Raw genomic sequence first — 20,456 nt, forward strand, 5'->3', positions numbered from 1 at the left:
CCGCACCCCGCACAGATATCCTGCACGAGATCCTTAGCCTGCGCTATCTACCCGTGTTGGTGAACGCGAGCGGCAACCGGCCGTGTGACCCCGAAGTTTCTGGCAGCGGTACCGCCAGAGAAATGTCCGTCTGAAGTTTGCGGCCTGTGCAGCCCTGGAGCCGGGACCTCGAGTGGACGCCGTGGCCGGGCGGCAGTGCAACAACTGCGGCCTTTGGTGACTGGGTGGGGTCGGACTGCCGGAGTGGTGCGAATGTCGGACTGCGCTTCGCCGTGGTCGCTCCTACCACTAAGCGTAGCTGAACGAGTGCGTGCCCGAGGTGGCAACTCCAGGACTCTCCGGTGATTGCTTCAGCCTTCGCCGGTGAGCTGCCCGGACGCCGCCCGTAACTTGCCCCGATTCTTGCGGGCTGCTCCCGGATTTTCGCGGGCGCTGGTCCGTGGTGGGGACGACTGTGGCCCGTGACCACACACCGGACACATTGTTTGCCCGCCCTCGGAACCCTGTTACCAGTGCCATGGAACCCGAGGCGCTTGTGTCTGAATCCCGGTCCCGATCTGGGATGGACCTACCCAGCGGCCATTTTGGTATGCCAGAGTCCACCATCCTGTACACTGGGTTGCAGCAGGATTGGGAGGGTGCGACTCTGAGGAGCGTAGCGGAGCGAGCGCCGGGAGCTGTACTGGGGTACGGTGACCTTCTCGAGGCTCTCGGTGCCCTTCACTCCACCTTGATTCACGGCGCCTGGGTGTTGGGGAGCAAGCTCGATGGAGTGACATCAGCGTCGGAACAGTTGCCGCCTGCCTATCCCCAGGTATACTGGGACTTCTTACACCGCGCACGGGGGGACAGTGTCGTGGCCGCCCCTGTGAATAGTGCACGCCTGGACTCTCCGGACAGTATATTAACGTGCGATCAGCTGGCTGTGGATCTGGTCTGTTCCGGAGGTTTCGGACCTGAGTGGGGGGTGGTGGCCTTGTCCCGTGCGCGGCCTCCGACGACCCAGGCAACATCCAAGCAACGGTCGCCCGCCCTGGCTGATTCCGCCTTCCTGGGCCTGGTGTGCAGTGTAAATCCTGGCTCGGCACTGGGAAAGACGATCCTCCATAGAGCTGACTGTGTCGATCCTCAGAGCCCTCTACCCTACCTGTGTGGGTCGCTTCCTGAGTTTTATTGGACACTTCTCTTCCTGGTAACATTGGACATGGCACTGGGACGAGGGGTATGCATGGGTGGGTTTGCAAAGAGTGGCCAAGGATGAGGCTGACCCTTCAGAGGTGGTCATCTACTAGGCGGGCGGGCTCGGGAGTTGTGTGCTCTCACGGCATAACTGTTAGTGTACCAAGTGCGTAATGCTCCTTACTCCTCTTTGACAGGGTCGATTTTGTGTTCTTTATTGTATGCTTTATTGGAAAACGCATGGTGCGGGAGGGAGAAGCCGGGGGCGTGTTTTGCAGGCCCTCCTCCAGTTTATTAATACTCTCTCTACCCCCCCGTCTGGTGGGGGCTCTTTTCCCACTCCTTTTCTCTGTTTCTTCTATATTTCGGGTCTGGTTCCGGGGCGACAGGCACACTGCTGGGGGGGGGCCGTACTCATCTGCAGAGGTGCAGGGTGGGGGGTTGGGGGGGGATTCTTTAGTCTTTCACCTCCTTTTTCTATGGACTCCTTTTCTTCTCTTATTCTTCTTTGTCTTTTTCTGGGATCAGCATGGTAGTACTCCTTTGTTGTTAATCACTGCTGTTTCCGGAGTGCCATAATTTCCGTGGAGTTTCCTGGGTCTTGGGGCAGGGGGTTGCAGGCGCAAATGGCCGTGTCATTCCTCCACATCCTGAACTTCCTGTTTCAGCGCCATTGCTTAGATAGACTGCTGTTTATTGTTTACGTTCATCGTTCTGCCTGCCATTTTTCGCTGCTGGGAAACTGTTTGGCACCTGATCCTTCCATCCTTTTCTATTATAAAATGTAAACCTTTATTATCCTGGTCTCCTACTTGGGCTGTTCAGAGACTGAGAGTATGCTAGCGTCGAGATTTTGCTCCCCGAGGTACTGACTGTGATAGACCTGCTTTCTGTTATTCTGACTGTTTAGCGGCCGGCCCCGGGGGTTGTAGGCCCATATGTGTAATTGATTGAAATGTCAATAAAGGTTTTCAAAAAAAAAAAAAAAAAAAAAAAAGGACCAAAGTGTAAAACTTGCCACGAAAATTCTTTACCGCACCCAAAGAAAAGTGAAAAAGGAAGGAAAAATACCATCACCTAAGTGTTGAGTGAATATAAAAACATCACTTATTTCAGATAACACTCCAACCCTATCTTGCTTGCATGGGTTGGAATAAAGTTCCTAAATTTACACTAAAATTGAAAAAATAGGATTAGAAAATGGTTTCATCTGTGAATCAGAAACACAAAAGGCAAACCTAATATATCAACCACTTACTTAAAATAAAGGATGGGCTGACATGAGGTTAAGCCGTCCAAGGATATATAGAAAATTTCCAAACTGGCTGCATCTGTCCATAAAATTTAACAGACCATGCCAGAAAACAGGTGAGCAAATCGCCAAGGTGCCTCAGTGCCACAACGGGCTAGAAAAATTAGAAAACAAGGGATCACGTCTTAGTTGATACGACATGAATGTTTAGTCACAATACAAAACATCTAGCAATAGCCGTGTCTATACACTTGTAGCAATGTATACGTGATCTAACTGCCCATGCATGCAAAAACATGCAGCATACGTCTCTTGTATTTTTTTTTTTTTTAAACAATTAAATTACTTTGGGGCTAACAAATCACATTGCCATTGACCATGTATGAAAGGGTCAGTTAATGTGAAATAACATTCATGTTGCATACAATGGTAATGCTACGTAGCCTTCAAACGACCTGGCAAACGACCCGGCAAAAAAAAAAAAAAGCAGTAATCGAAAAAGCCGAATAACAGTGGTACCTGCTCAATGTTCATGATCTAACAGGCAGGTCATAGTGTTACTAAAATTCCATAGAGACCAATACCGGTAGAGGCATTTTTGCAGAAGACCTCATGTGAAAACAGCAAGGTTATAGTGTTACTCAAATATTCTACAAACCAATTCCTCCCATTGGCTTTGTGTTTTGTAACTCACAGTTGCTTGCTTTCCATTTGCTGGTTTTATTTGTAGGAGGATGACCAGCCTGATTTCGTCCTTCCCGTGGAGCATAGCTATTTACTGTATTCTTCTATGAGTGCTCGATTTCTGTAAACAGAACTTTAAATCTTGTTCTTTTCTTGTCACATTTGCTGTGTTAACTTTTCTTTCTCTGACTTCAAAGTGGGAGTATTTATGCAACAATCTTGCAGTGAAAGGAAAGGCTTTTTTCTAGCACCCAACACAATTTAAATGTCTGTAAATGAACTGTGCGTGTGTTTCAGAATATATCGGAATTAGGAAAGTACAAATGAAGCATGTTTTTATGTAATTTTGAAGTGTGGTAGAAACAAATATTTGAATACGATCAGAACACATCAATACACTAGATGATGACATTTCCACACATCTTTTGTGTGCAGTAAAACAGTATGTCTGTGCCAATGTAATGGTCATTTCAATTGAAAATGTGTTGTCTGTAGGGGCAGTGTGCTATCACACCATGCATACTCCACATTGTGCCACTCCACTCAAAACCACTCTACTCCACTTTATGCCCCTCCACTCTACGCCACCATCTTCTACGACACTCCACTCAGCGACATGCCCCTCCACTGTATGTCCCTCTACTCTAAGCCACTCTGACACTTGACTCTATGCCACGATACTCCACTCTACATCTCTCCACTCTACACTACTTACACCACCCCACCCCACTCCAATCTAACCCACTCCAATCTAGTTCACTCCACTCCACTTCAATCTACCAACATTCACTTGTCTCAAACTACTCCACTCCAATATACCCAACTCCCCTCCAGTCTACCCCACTCCACTAACCTTTAACCATGCTGAACAGCTGGCACACTGGTGTGCAACATGGCTAATACACATTGCCAAAGCCAATAGCTCTTGCATAGGCGAGACCTATTGGCTTTGCCAGTGTTTGTTTATTTTACCATCTCTCGGACTGCAGTATACCAGTAGAAGTCACTTATTCCTCTCTCTCATTCACAGTCAATACCCCTCATCTCCCGTGGACGTTGGCTGCTGCGGCAGGGAATGCTCTCAGAGATTCTCCTACAGGAGTCCTCCCTGGGACAAAGGCCACGAATCTGCACCAGGCCATTGCACTTGCATCTCTTCTGTGACTTGCTGCTCCTCTCCAGGCTCGAGTGAGTAGGTCTATGGTCTCCCTGAGGTGCAGCTCTGGATGGCACTAAGTAATGACTTAATCTTTCCCCTCAATCAGTTCTACAGATTATAAACTCTTTAGGGGGTACCTTACCTTGGCAGACCAACCATGGATAGGACTACCAATTTAATGAATACTCATTGGAAGGTATTTACTTTAGTTGGTGCTTGTATAATTCTTTGTTTATACAATGAAAGGTCTAAAAAGCCAGTTCTCAACTGACCAAACTTGCACAAGGTGACAATACTGCCAAATGGTTTATTTAATTTATTTTATTTAGTGGTATGAATAGGCCTCCCCTAATGGATATCATGGCGCTAATATTGGTTTCATGGAGATTACTCCTATAGCTCAGTAGGTTAATGCCTCTGATGTAGTGATCTGTGTTTAGCTTGCAGCCTTCAGTCCAACTATAGTTACTTAACAATTTAAACTTTTTTTAATTGTATTTTGGGCTTTTGAACAGTGAGCAAAACGGGGGAAACGGGAGAAAGAAAGGATTACCTTGCATGCATAAAAGCATCATAGGACAATTTCAAGCCGTTATACACGAAGGGAAACCACATCAAATACAGTGTCCGCATAAGCGATCAACAGGCCAGGGACGTAGGACCAGTTGGGAGGGGTGCCCAAAGTCTTTGGGCATGACAACAGTAGGGGGCTGCTCTCAAGCAAGAAGCAGCGTTTGGGGCCAACAGACATGTCGTGTCCTCAGAGTTGTCAGCCGCCCCACGCAGCCTCAGATGTAAAGCGAGTGGGGCCGGGGGTTATAATGGCATAAGTTCCCAGAAGTTTGTAAGTGGTTCCTGGAAATATGCTGCCCCCTGTACCCAATGAGCAGCCTTAGGGGCAGGAGGCCTTTCCCAGTCAATGGCCACCCTCTATTTAGCCAAAAGCAACAGCAATGCAGAGTCGCATAGTCTCAGAAGGAATCTCTTTCATGTATCCCAATAAGGCCACCAGTGGTGTTTGCTGTGGGAGATGACCAGTGTTCTGAGCCACCTTACAATAAACATTGGTCGAGAAACTCGCTACTGCGGGGCAATTCCAAACAAGGTGGAGAAATGTGCACACCTCAGGCAGCCCGCATCCTCCACGAGTCCTATCCTATGCAGTTGGGCTGGTGTGTGATATAGTCTGTGTAAGAATTTAAAGTGTCTGAGTCTGTAGTTAGTAGAGGGAGCACTGGTCTGGGAGCAACAATAGCAACATTGTGCCTCAGAAATTGCAAAGCAAACACAAGGAGATGATTCACGGAGCACTGAAACTTTTCAGACACTCATCCCCAGCACAGATCTGGGTTGAATCCATCATAGTTCTTTATCTCACTTCGCCACCCCAGTTCAGACCCAGCTATATGTAAATCAGTCTTGACCCTGCACCTCATGGGAACAGACTTCTTGAATCTCGTGGCAAAGTGATCAATGGACCTTTTCTTGAAACAACTGGCAAAGTGAGCAAGGGACCTAAACGAAATTGCAGGCAACCCAATCCTCGGGGACACACATAGGTGCCTTCTCTTGCATCATGGTGTAACAATTTAAACTTGGGAGGCAGATTAGATGAGTTCAGTAACAGTTTTTAGAAATATTTTACAACACAAAATCCTACATGTACACAAACCATGAATATTCCAGATGGAATGTTGGTTTATATAGTAATATTCCAAGACGTGTACCAAGTTCTACAGTAGGTTTGCCTTGGTTGTTATCTTCCTAAAGTATTTAACCTTGTAGAGGTGCACATTCTGCTCCACCTCTAGAGTTGATGCCTCATTCCTAGTTAGCCTCTGTCTTCTCCTATGGGTGGGACATAGAGTAGTTATGTTAGACCGTCTTCCTCTCCATTCAGTTCTTGGACTGTGTTTGGGGGAATGTGAGCAAGGATGAATTTCTAAAGCAATAAAAGGCCATTGCCCTTCCTTTATGCAGAGAGAGGGGGGATTCAGCCTTCATACCCAAATCAATACTTTGCCTATATTGGTGGGGTTCCTTTAAAGGGGTGAGGTGGGAATTTCTCCTCATTGCCTGTTCAATTGTTTCTGTCTCTGAATAGGGGGAGCGAACACCCTATTGTGAGATAGAAGTTCAATCCCCATTAAGTTTAAGCCATGGGAAGAGTTTTAGGGTAAGTAGGAAGAATCGGCCATTGCTAAGCTTTTAGAGACCACCCGTTATTGCTCCTCTGGGATTGAAAGACTCTATATTAACACAATATTTGTCAGCCCCTGAACTGTCCAGTTACTGTACTTCTGCCACTAAATTATACCCTGTTCACTTATTGAAATGAGTTCATCCCCTCCCCTAGGAGTGGGCAATGGACTGCTTAATAGACCGAGGTGAGCAGTTGATCCCTGTTGAATCTGTAGTTCTGTTTGTGAATGGTAAGATGACCCAATGCAAGCACAAGGAGATGATGGATGGAGTGCTGAAACTTTTCAAACACTCACTCCCAGTCACCGACCTGAGTTGAATCCATCATCATTCTTTAGCTCACTTTGCCCCCCAGTTCAGACACAGCTATATGTAAATCAGTCTTGACCCTGTACCTCATGGGAGCAGTCCAGCCCGAACTGCCAAGCCATGTCTTCCCTGGACCGGAAACAATCATCATGGGACTGGTTTCAGGCTAACAGCTGACCCAATGCACCACGATTACCCTTAAGATGTGCACCTTTGGTCACCCATCATACATTTGAGATTCTTGCTGAGGTCACTGGTTTCCACCTTGAGTTTTGCCTTTGTCTTTCTTACACTGCATGGTTGTGTCTTCTAACGCAGAGCTCTGTTCCTCTTCCACCTCTCCTAGGAATGATCTTTTCTTGGTTGAAGACTACGCCTGCTCTGGCAATGTAAAAGCAAAGGACTTCAAAGCCAAGGCCCTCGGTCTGCCCAGCACAGCCTTCTTGATGTGTCTGCTGCAGAACCACAATGGGTCCAGCTGCAGCTTCATCCTAGAAGCGGCAAGCGAGTGAGTGTTGATTGTGCGTTGTGGGAGAGGAGACTTCTGGACAGCACTCCTAAGGATTTTTTTTGTCTATGCAAAACAGGGCACCCCACCTTAACATTTAACAGTATCTCTTTGGCTTCTAGGGATGAGAAGCAAGAATGGATGTCTCTGCTTTCCAGTCAGATACGTTCCAAGTCCCTTCCAGTGCAAAGGTGAGTGTTAAAGGGTGGAGGATCGCGTTTTTTGGGGGGAGTGATGGGTCAACCCCCAAATGTTTCTCCCAAGCAATGAAGCATTGCAGAGTTCTCTGGATTTTCAGGCCTGCACGCTCCTCGGTTTACACTTGTTTGCATGGTGGCATGAGTGAATAGTTTCAGATATGATATATGATTTTTATAATATATGTCTGTAGCACTGTCCCTTCCAGATTATAAATATATTTATACATTATAAAATGCACCAATATTGATCGGTGTGTGGCTAATTCAGGTTGTGTACAAAAAGTGGTACAAAGTTCCTCTAGGGTCATAAGGAAGAGAAGAAGAGATACTGTTGAGTGTGATGAGATAAAAATAACTCCACTGGTGGTGCAACGGAAGGGGGGGGGGAAATTCCCCTTGTCAGAACTAGGGCTCTCACACACCCAGCAAGCTAGGTGTCATGCTTCATCATATGAGCCTGCCCCTCGTCAGGTCGGTGCTGCAATACCTGACTGGCACCCAAACCGGGGCTCTTTATCGGATCTTTTGTTCCTGCCAGTGGGTGCAGTGGGGTGAGAGGCCTAGTATGTGTATATGTGAATGAAGGTGGAGTGAATCTAAAACAGGTCAGTTAGTCATAACAATCCATTTATTATGAAGGTAAACTACCTGGTTAAAAAGGGGGCAATAGGGGTAATGAGACTAGGAGTAATGTATCTAGCTGTGTATACCCTGCTCTCGAGTGATCAACATGTTTCGTGCCTTGAATGTTGTGGAGATCTGGGCACTTCTTCAGGATCGATAAAATTTGCTATCTACACTGAGTGGATAAGTGAAAAATCTACATACCACTATATCTGGTTGATAACCTGTAATGATAAAAAAATAAGAAACAAATATAAACAATGCAATTCAGGTGCACTCACACAGTATATAGACTAATCTATAGTGAAACAATCTTTAATGAGAAAATGTCCCAGAGAGCATGTCTGAACAAAGAAGAAACACGATAGAAACACCATATCCTACTGTATGTCAGTGAGTTGTATGCAAAGATTACCAATATCGTGTTCTGGAGACTTTAATTGTCATTAAAACCAAAAGCAGTACGGACGAGAATGAAACTCACATACACTGTTGTCAAGTATTTGCTTGCAACAGTTGCCGTGGGTAAAATGGACTCCAATTGGTTCCTGAAAACATAAAGGGGCGCTAGGTAAAGCAGGGAGAAGTTAAAGCCATTTATTGAGGGGTCACTGGACCTATTAAGTGTAAGGTCAGGAGTATGGGTCACAGACCTGGTGACCAGACCATGGTGGGCCAACCATATGGCCGAGATAACCCAGGGACCTGAATAGGGCAACCCGTAATGAATCGGCGTGCAGGTGGTATCAGTGAGGAACCAATAGACATGACTGACAACCCAATGACTGATGGATGCAAACGAGATACATTCCGCACAGCTGCGGTTACATCACTGCCTTACCATCTTTTAGTTTCCTTCATGTCAATAACACTTGAGGAACATAGTGCAGGAAATACAAGTCTCCGCTGTACACAGTTCTCCAAGCGTGATCTGGCCAGCAGATCAAGATCGCTTTGTATCCTCACGTCAGATTGACATGCCCTAATACACGATTCACCCTGCACATCGCGGGTGTGCCAGCATTTCACCATCCCGTGCCATTAGCGGATGTGCAACACGTAGGCTAAATTTCCATAATATTGTATATATACACTTGTGTAATTGGATTCTAGACCCACTTTAAGATGGCCACTGCACAAATTATGATTAAATAACGATTCACTAGTAGCACCCGTAGTCAAGTGAGAGTTAATGTCTCCGTGTGACCCCCCCATGTCATCACGCTAGTGTGTTTTTATTCGCTGTCCGCCGGTAACCATTTAGCATCCCAGTTCCGGCGGCAGGGTAGGTCTGTGGCTCTACGCGTTTTGGGTCCCTTTTTGGCTGTGGTCACTTTAGAGGTGCAGTTTCTGAATAACAATGGGTTTACTCATTTGTGGATGGGTGCATGTCCCTCCCTTAATCCGTATTTAGTGGTAAGCATGCTCCTTTCTCCAGCCACTTCCTCGGTCCCTCTCACATTTACAACTAAGTAGTAAACTTACATCCGTGAGGATCGCCCCACAGAAAAGTTGGGACAGATGGAGTTTTACACGTGCAGGTTTGTGAATAGCATTTAGAAGTACTTTAGTAGTACTATTACACTACTACAAACTGTAGTTTATGATTTGGATCCCAATTGTACGAAAATATACACCACTATATTTGTAAGTTGTGGCTGCACAAACACATCAAACGTTATGCCCTCGCCTTAAAAATGAAAGGGTTAATCACACCTCAAGGATTGAGATGATCACAGTCTTTTAACTGTACAGCAATTTACTATGTTGTGGACAGTGTGACTATGCTGTAGGCAATCTGAACCATGCTTGGTTTTAGGGGAATTATTGTTGAAGTAAATGGAGACAGGTACCCTCATAACTCTTTTGAACATGAAAGGTTCACTTTTTCTTTAAACAAAGTGAGATAATCTGAAGAAACGGAATTTGGCTTCTACTTTAGACATAGTACGTCATAAAACCAGTACAAGGGATATGATGCAAGTGAGCATGGTTTTCAGAAGCCTACCACAATGCCCTCACTTTGCAGAGATATTTTCAACAAGGAGAGAAAACCTAAGACAACTTCTCAAAAACGACTTGTCTCGGACAGGCGATTGAGGCATGTGACGTGGTGGCTGGACTGGTGGGTCCTACATTACTGTCCACCGGGCACTGTGGAAAAAGCAGCCTGGCGGCATCTGGAGTATCTAGAGAGGTGGCTGAGACTGTGAATAGTTCAATGATTGGTGCAATTTTAGATTACATTAAATGAATGTATGTTTAAAACAAGGAAAGCTCCGCCGCCTTTTAGCTAGACTTGCACAGTTGTTAATTTGTAAAAAGAATAAGTGCTGGGGCTCTTGTCAGGAGGCAGCTTGCACCAGCCCATTTCTCCTTTTACCGCCACCTAACAGAGAACCAACTGCTAACCATGAAATAGGGGAGAGGGTGTGGCATAATGGCCAGAGCTGCAGATTTAGGGCGGAGTCTCGGGGTCGTCTCAACATACTGTGATTCTGGGCAAATCCCTTAATCTCCCTGTAAATTAATTTGTCCTCAAATGGGGCTCATGAAAAGCGCTGGTGTTGATGATTAAGTGCCAGGACTGACCAACTGAGACCGGCTCAAATTAAGCACTGGACTTGCGCTATAGAAATACCGTAACACAAACCTATCGTTTGAATAGAATGGAGACAGAGAAGCTTGATCTGAAAAATGCGGAGCAAACCATGGCTGGACAGGGGAGCACCAACGAGCAAAGGACGAGGGAGGGTGGGGCAGCCAGTGTATGCCCAAGAATGAGTGCACTATTTTTAGCATATTAACATTTGCAAAATGCAGTGGCTTGATACCAACATTTATGTGCAGCCTATTGGCAAATGCCACAAATCAGTGCCTGAAAGGAGCTGTCTAAAATACTGTAAATGTGCGACACTGTCCTTGGGTACCGTCGTCATGCAGACTTGGTTCCGTTCAATATTCTTTATATCCATTCAAAAACCTCTCTGAACATGGGATAAAAACCAGCATATGGAATATTATTAGCACATCGTCTGTCCTGCAACTAAAAATTCCCTTAACCTGTCTAATAAGACCCTCGTCTTCCTTCTCGTGCTCCTGGGACCTTCACATTCTGCGGAAGAACATTTTAAAACAATCATTAAAAAATTTGAAATTGTAGTATCTGAAATTGTAAACGTCGCAGAGAATTTTAATAATGTGCACACAATGTTTGTCAAAGTTTCGATCTGTTCCACGACCTCAGCTAGGCAATAAGTTGGTTGATGCGACATAAACTATAGAAATAAACAAAAATAAAGCTTTGATGGTTAAGGCACCTGCTGTAGCCATCTATTTGTATACAGCAAGTCTCGGGGTGTAACACTGATAGGAAAGTTGGTGTGATTAATGATATATTTGTTGCAGAGCGGTCATGCAATAACTGAATACCGTTTTAAGTAATCCTAAAATAACAGACCGATACTCGACAGCATGTAGAGTAACTGACTGCTTCATTTCCAGTTATTCAAACCTGAGTCAAGATATTGATGGACATCTCTGCAACGAGTGCGTTCACCAGCAGAGCTTTCTTGTTGGGATAGATGTAGATGGCTATAGCAGGTCCCTTAGCCTCTAATGTTTAATTGTTTAACATTTTCTACGCCTCCTTAAAGTGTCAGTTTTGTATTTATTTTTTAAAATATACTCCAGCTTGTGTGTAGCTTAAAGAGTTGGTCGGTTTCATATTTACATAAATAATAGAGTTGGTCCTGTGATCTTGTGGAGGAGGATGAGGGATTTATTAGAAAAGCTAATGGGATTTGTAGATCAATGCCAAACAATGATGCACCATTTGACAGAAATGTTCCATATGTTGGCGTATGTCATGTGCTGAGGGATGTTTTGTAACATACATGAAGAATATTGAGAGGACCCATGTCTGCATAAGGATGATATGCAAGGGCACAGTCAGGAATTTATTATATTAACGTGTTAACTTGAAATCTTGGAGACTGGTACTTGTGATCTGGTCGGTCGGGCTTCTGTCTATTAAATGTAGGAATCTCTTACATAGTTATATATTTGCAACGTTAAAAATGTCATTGGACTGGAGTTGATGGATGACTTCCATGAACTTAACCGGTAGGTCTGGAACTTCCGATCTGGTGAGTAGGGTCAACTTCTCCGACCACTGGGCTAGGAGGACTTGTTTAGTGAGTGGATGAGAAGGATATCGATTTTGGTCCACGTTTTCCAAGTGTCTGTAGACTAGTGAAATACAGTCTGTTGGTGATCAATACAGCGAGAATGGCTTTACTGTCGCATTTCTGCTCTTCCTTTACTATACCTGCAGGATTTGAAAATATACTGCGTATTGTGTGCTGGCGCTATCATGCTTCAGTGCGCTGACCTCTCTGTAGGCCATTTGCCACTGGATGGATGACATTGACACCCTACACTTCCTGATTATCATATCACTGAAGGGTGTTTCAGCCATCATCTCTGGGTCACGGTTTTACTATCTTAGTCTTCCTCCTCCTTTTGCTGCCTTCTCTTACTCTGGGTAGAAGTCTGCTGATGAAACATAATTAACTGTCTCCAAAAAGGATACCGGATCCAACCACCTGCAACGATCACCACAAATTAAGCACTGCCCTAGTCCTCATGACACCCTGGTGCTGCCCATTCAATTTATGGGTTAACAAAGTAAATTATTTCCATTCCCAAATTTGTCTGATCCCTGTCTAGACCATTCCAGATAGGAGGACGATTGGGGTAGGTGTCTGATCCCTGTCTAGACCATTCCAGATAGGAGGACGATTGGGGTAGGTGGTTAAGAGGCCACACCGGAGCTAAACTTACCTGAAGGTGTGTACGCTCGTCCCCTAATCTATGGGGCATTATTCTCCCCGTTTGTAGGCTTTTATCCTGGAGCGACTTTATTCTTACACAGAGAGCAGGGCTATCTTCACCTGCACGCCCGGATATTAACTGTGGGTAGTATCCCTCAGTCCACATTCACAACTCTTTTTGGTCCTGAGGAAGCGCCAAGGATCCATATTGGACCAGTGGGGCGCGAAACATGTCGACCACATGATCACATTTTAGTTACCTAATGGCACATTATTCCCAATAAGGTAACACCTAAACCTACGGGTTTTTTAGTATGTCAAGGGTGCTACTTATATTAAATCTTATTTCCTTAGTAACCCTTAGACATTTTTAGGTTATCACGTCACCGACACACCTACATCACCACGTATCTTTTTATTAGGACCCAAACCACACACCCGCATGCACCCAACGGCGTTTTCTCTAAAAGATCTCCGCTAAAGTGACCCTTCGGGGGACCCGTAGGGCATTGCAGCGCCGGCCCGACGAGGAGCAAAACGTCCAATGATGAAGCATGACATCCTTCGGGGTGTGTGAGGGCAACAAGAGAAACTAAGGTGTGCCCTCCCCTTGATCTATATTTTTTTGGGCCTAATACTAGCCTAGGACTCTATTCTCCCCCATTTCTTTTTGAATTTTCCTCGTCTTTACCTTTCCTTTTAAGGAACAGTGTCTCCATTTGAGTATTGTAGACCTAGAAAAGACCAAATGGAATGCAGTCCTAACATTGATGTGATGCCGAACTCTTCTTGGCCAAGAAGGAATGAGTGAGTGGCATAGAATACAAACGGAACACTTTGTTAACACACAATTTAGACAGCACCTACAGGGTGCAGGAGTTGTTTGGAAGAAACCCCCTTCTCCCATGGAAGAGCCTGTTGTCCTCGTGGTGGTAATGACGTCAGGCTGAGGGATTTCTCAAGAATGCAGTGCCACTTCACTAGAGGCAAAATACTTAAATGGCCTGGGCATAAAAAAGAAGGGAAAATACAAATTTACAATCGCATCTTTCCTCCTGGGGAAAAGATATATGTGTGGCTGCTCCTTACACCACTTGCAGTCCTCCTACAAGAAATACAGATGCACATAGGACCGTTTTAGGTCTGGCTGGCAGCAGATCATTCGGTTTACCTAGTGTTACTAATTCTTTTAAAAACAAAAGCACAGTGGACTCTGGCTCCACTCAGAAGAGCATTCTCACATGACCCATGCTGTTGCTGTCTATCATTCTGTGTCTTAAGTGAGTACAGTACACAATCATCCATTTTAAACATTTTTTTTTTTTAACTTTGTAACTTTATTTTCATTTTGTAAGACAACCAGACGGCATAGCACGGCCAGAAAATCACTGTGGAGATACAAAAATCACAAGTGTATATAATAATACAGGTTCACAGATAACACAGCATGATTCAAAGCGGAGCAGGCAGCTTGAGGGAAATCACACAGTGCAAAAACAGAAAATGTCCATTACAGGCTCTGAAACTGCTGCTGCCATTAACGCAGGAGAGCCCATGTAGACTACCATTTCACCATCATCGCAGGTCGGCATCACAAGCAGCGACCAGCCCCCAGATTCGAGGCAGCTTCATACACCACATCAATCGCCATGACACACACCCCGAGGATATGGCAGTTTGCTCAACCTAACATTTAATTCACAGCTTCCCCTCATCCATGTCAGTGTCATTATCAGCCCCAGTACGCATGAGAAATGCCTGATAGGGTCCACAAATCTCTCGGGCGGTTACAGATCGGCATGAGGTCCTGAAAAGCATCAGATTGAGTATTGCAGTAGGTCAGATCGGTGTGCCATTCCTGTAAAGTTGGGAGAGGACCCTTCATCCAGCGCATTGCTATCCTGCAATGCAATAGCCCCAAAACAATGAGGTGCCTGCAGGACTTCGGGACCTCTCTATTATAACCCAGCTACACCAACAAGGGGAAAACGCAATGATCTTGCCCATAATCTCATGCAGAGCCCCCACAACCATGAGCCAAAAGCATTGCACGCCCAGGCAGTTCGAAGCACCCTGCACAAAGCCAGCACCGTCGGCACCACAGCGTGGCCAGGAGGAGTCATCGCGCAGGGCATATCGAAAGACCTGAGCTGAGGTGTAATAGACTCGGATGAGATAATTAAAATGGATCAGCTGATGCCGGCCATTCAGAGAAACAGTATGGACTACAGAGCAGCAGTAAGACCATTGTTTGTCACAAAGTATTATCTCTAATACTTGCTGCCAGTCCAGTCTAGCCCATGGGGAACCAGGCCGTCGGGTCTGCTGAGAGCATGTATATAGTTGGGCAATCATGCGCTGCTGTGTCATCACCTGCAATAAACAAGTTGGGGCAAGCAGCTCCGAAGGCTCTGCCAGAGTCACCCAGGAGGTCCTGCAGCACGTGATGCGCATACTGTAATGAAACTGCACGAGCAAAGTAGGTGCTGCACTGTGCTCAAGCATCTGGTCCCAGCTCCGGAGAAGACCATCAGGGATAAAAGCGCCCATGTAGCGGATTCCAAGCCCCTGTAGGTCACTCACCACAGCTCTCTACTACTCCAGTGGAAACCACAAAGACCAATTAGGGGCCCAGTCTGCCAGGTTGCCAGACTTTTCTACAAGTATTGAGTGGTACCAATAAGTTCTACAGTACAAAAGTGATGTACAGACCTATGAAATAAGATCTTGGGCAAAGACCGCAGAAGAGCGACATCTTGCTCCAGCCAGAGACTGGGCAGATCCTCCAGCCCATGCAGCCAATAATGTGCAAACATACATTGTGCAGTTCTATAGTAAGCTTCTAGGTCTGGAGCATTCAAACCTCCCATTGCGTATGGGCGAGTAAGTGTGTCCCATCGAACGCGTGGTTGCTTTCCAGCCCATGCCTAATGCACCAATAGGGCAAAAAAGGTCGGAAAAATTGTAGAAGGCATAGAACAGGATTATTGCTAAATAGGAAAGAAAATCGAGGAATCACCTCATCTTCATGATTAGTATACAGCCACAGAGGGAGAAAGTGGTAAACGGATCCAACGTTCAACTGCCTCAGTCAGGCACTGCATAGTCTTACCATTATTATCCAATAACACCACCTCTGGGTCTGAATGTACCTGTTTGCCCAGGTACCACAGTGGGTACGTCATCCATTGTAGCGGAAACCCCAGCTACACTTGCGTCGTGGCTGGGATGAGAGACTTATCCCAATTAATACGTAATCTAGAATGGGCACCAATGGCCAACAAATGGCCAACACACATTCTATTATATAAACAAAAAGGTTGTGCTACAATTTGCGAATTCCTTCATTTTTAAAGTCTTCGTGTGATCATGGGTAGAAAAATCAGAAACTGTATTTTTTCACAAATTTACAACAGACACAGTTTGTTACCATTATAAACCACCTATAGGTTTACTACCTATCCAAGTTACCAACTTTTTTATATATTTGTGCGTGTCACTCGGACTCAATAACTTCTTGAGAGTAGCCGCCTTTTTATATGTGATCAAGGGGCTCCTAGTAAAGTAACCTGCCAATTCCTGATTCATTGTTGAAATGGCCCAATGTTTTTTAAACATGTTAAAAATTTGGTAATTCTCTGCGCAGAACCTAGTTAAAAGTCTCACCAATTTCATTTGTTTCCATTTACGTTTGCGTTGCTCTTTATTCTTAAGTAATACTGTTCGATTTATAATCCTCGCCTTTGTAACTGCCATATTTAACATCTTTTCCGGATATCCACGTTCTAGGAATCTAGAAACTGTTTCCTTTTCTTGTATCAAATATTCAGTAACCTCACCGCAGTTGAGTTTGTCTTAATAGTTCACCATAAAGGATGTTCGTATTTTGTTTATATGGATGTCCAGATTCAAAATGCAGAATGGTATTACTGGAAGTCTGTTTCCTGTTTGATCTACTATGTAGAGTCTGATCTTTCACATAGAGTTCGAAGTCTAAGAACACCATTTTCAATTGGTCATATTGCAAAGATAACTCAACATTAACAGCATTAGAGTTAAGAAATTCATGAGGTTCATGGAATTCCTTTTCAGTGTCATTCTAGATTACAAATATATGATTATATTTATACCATGTAACCACATGATTAAAATCAACATGGAGATTCTTATTCCAGGCATGCTCCCTCTCATACCACCCCATAAAGAGGTTGGCATAAGAGGGAGCAAACCTGGCTCCCATTATTGCACCCCAATTTGTTGGTAAAGGTCACCCAGATACAGAAAATAGTACAGAACAAAGTTTGGGATTTCTATAAGCATAGACATTTTTCAAAAGGTTAGCAGATTTACATGAAAATAAATGCATCATAGCTTTCACACCAACCTTATGTTGAATAATTGTATATTTTCTCTTAACATCCATAGAGACCGTATAATAGAATAGAACATAAAATGCATTTGTAAAGTGCATGTTCACCTAATGGTATCTTGGTGCTGAATAACAGATGTTAATTCTTATCCAACTCAGTGGTACTCATGTTATCACCCTCAGAAGGATGAAAGGCTGAGTGGACCCACTGGGATTTTAACCTGTGAGCATGAGGTCGAACACAGGCCCCTACAGTGGACACATTAGTCCACTAAGCCACCAGACCCGGCTCCTCCCCGGGTATCTACACAAACTTTTTAGCAGATCTTTTTCATCTCGAATGTATGAAGCTTAATTGTTAACCATAGGTGATAGGTTCATAACAACATATTCAGATAATCTTTCTACACATGAACCAGTGCCAGATATGATGGATCTAAAGGGTGGCATAGATCCACCTTTATACATTTTCAGTAGAAAATAAATGGTTGGAATAGTAGTATTTTTGACATCTAGATATTTTACCTCCTCAGGGTATACCATTCCTTCCTGAATGAAAACATCTTTTTAAAACGACTATGGCATTTCCTTTGAGTATCTACATAGGTATTGCTCTTATATTTCACATACTCACTAGACAACTGCAAGTTGTTTTTTAGCTTCCAAATCCTGATTTCTAAAATCTAAAACAACTACATTCCCATCTTTATCAGTCTGATGAATAATGATGTTCGTCATTTTGTAGATTTTCCAAGGCTTTCCTCCCTTTAATGTTCAAATTGTTTTTACATGTCATTTTCTTAATAGTCTCAAAATCAGACATTACCAGTTCCCAAAAAACATCAATGACATTGTCTTTTGACAAATTAGGAATAAAGGTAGACCTTTCCCTTAGTCCACTTTTCTTAATGACATGGTCCTCAATATTCAAATCTCTAGCCAAATTCTCTATATCAATCATCCTCTATGCTCATCAATACTTATAAATCATATAGATCCTTGTTAGTTGTGTTAAATACCATCGTCTCTCCACACCTTTGTAATTTTGTGCAAGATTACATTGCACAAGGTCAGATTATGTTTTTTAGGCATGGGAACACTAATTGTTTTTCCTAGAATCACAAGATGCTGAGCCAAGGCCGGGATTCGAACCTGGTTCCCCACTTCCTCCGTTAGGCCTCATCTAATTTGATTTATTTTTTAAATAAAAAATGCATATCTCTAAGCTACCCGAGATGAGGGCCACAGTGGTGTGCAACATGTAGTGAGCCACCCGGCCCCTACATGGTAACCCCTAGCACCACACATGCAACACTCGGAGCTGGGTGCTGTCTGAAGGTATAAATGCATGGGTGCGAGACCGCTAATGGTCTTTGGCCTACAGAGAGTAATCCTGGGTTTGTCTGCCATTTGTCCCCCCCACCAGCATTTAGCCGCAAACCTCGCACAGGTTTGTACCATACTAGCAATGAGTCTACCAATCACACGGCACTCCTTATCCTGCATGTTCTCTGGCAATCGCCCAACATGGGTGGCACCCCCTCTTGATGCTGCTGCCTTCGCGACCCTTTGCGGCAGATCCGCTCATCGACCACCCCACTTTCATGAGTGGCTGTGAACTTGCATGACAGTGTTTTAGTTCTCTATCTCCAGAGCACCTCATCTGGGGTATCCACTCCCGAGACAGGCCTGTGGAGCTGCTTACTCCAGGCCTTGGCACCTGCACCTCACCCAGGCCAGCCTGTGGAGCTGCGACCGCTGGCACTAGGAACAAACCTCGCTCTGCACCTGCTGCATATGCCAACTGATGCTGCTGGTGAGCAAGTCTGTCTCCCTCTCTCTCCTCCTCTACCCTCTCTCCCTCTAGTATTGCCAGCGCAGCTCTCCACTGGACCTGGCCATGCCATGCATTGACTCTCCCTGTGCACACTGGACACCGCACCCTTCCAGGTCCGTATTTGAGCACCTCTCCATTTAGACATCATGGCTGACTATGCCAAACCAGTACAGCATGCCACGCTAACCTTGCTGGTGCAACATGCCCCTGGAGCACACACTCACAAGCCAGTTGCTGCCCTGCATAATTTGAGTGAGCTTGCGGACCCTAACATCTATGGGCCACCGACGGAAGAACTGGGTGGACCACCTGAATATATACTTCAGGGCCACTCGAGAGGCACATGGTGCCATAAAGAGATCCCAGCTACTTCACTATGCTGGGTAGGACATTTATAAACTGTTTGAACACCTTCTGGTGATTGGTGCAGATGACTATTATGAGGTGGCAGTCAGGGCCCTTAACACCCACTTTGACCCCCAGCGCAACCCCAACTTTGAGCTCTTCAAACTGCGTGAAGCTCGCCAACGTGAAGGGGAATCATTTGAGAGGTTTCATGCATGCCTCCGTGAGCTGGGTAACACATGTAATGATTATCAACCAAAGGAAGAACGTGCCAAACTCATCCAGTGGTGCAGGTTGATGACACTCTGAAATCTGATCCTATGACAACCAGACATCAGCTTGGAGGACATTCTCATCCTCACCTGGTGTCACGACCTCTTTGCAGCACGGGCAGCCAAAATTGAATTAATGCTCTCCCGCGCCCTCAGTAGCCTTCAACATCACCAGCCACTTGCCATCAAGATGGAGACAGTCAATGCGATCAAGAGACGGAGTAAAATCTGCCATTCTGCACCCGCTGCCACAACTGTGGAAAGGAGGAGCAACTACTTGACAATTGCCCGGCGTAAGGCAAGACATGCTCCACCTGCAGAAAATCTGTCCACTTTGCCAAAGTCTATTAGGAGTGGACTGAGAAGCCTAGCGTCCAGGGGAAGAGCACCACCCACAAAGGTGGTGAGGCACCTCCTGCTCGAAGAGGCTGGGCAGCAGCGTCAAGCCCCACAATGAAAATGGGCAGTGAGCCATCAAGATGACACTCAATCTGAAGATGATGAGAATCTTCCTTGTGTCCAGCCAAAGGGTCTAAATATATGGGTTCGAGATCGCTCGTCAAACAGTAGCAGAATAAGGCAAACCATGGTGCACACCCTATCGGATGGGGTCGACTACAGCTAAATTCCACTCAAGGCCAGTTCACTCACTGAACCAGCCGGGGACGCGTGGGGCATTAC

At 45.1% G+C, this 20,456-nt stretch overlaps 1 protein-coding gene across 8 annotated transcripts in view; it reads left to right on the forward strand.

Moving 5' to 3' along the window:
* LOC146867898 (rho guanine nucleotide exchange factor 19-like) overlaps positions 1–20,456 on the forward strand; it is a 212,394-nt gene that overhangs the window by 167,142 nt on the left and 24,796 nt on the right. For all 8 annotated transcript variants that reach the window (XM_085608604.1, XM_085608606.1, XM_085608608.1 and 5 more), the window contains 3 exons: positions 4,146–4,303; positions 7,132–7,293; positions 7,416–7,484. In XM_085608604.1, coding sequence (XP_085464730.1) covers positions 4,146–4,303; positions 7,132–7,293; positions 7,416–7,484 — 389 coding nt within the window. The remainder of the gene's footprint in view (positions 1–4,145; positions 4,304–7,131; positions 7,294–7,415; positions 7,485–20,456) is intronic.

This window comes from Triturus cristatus, chromosome 1_2, assembly GCF_964204655.1.
Source record: "Triturus cristatus chromosome 1_2, aTriCri1.1, whole genome shotgun sequence".
Taxonomy (NCBI): Eukaryota; Metazoa; Chordata; class Amphibia; order Caudata; family Salamandridae; genus Triturus; species Triturus cristatus.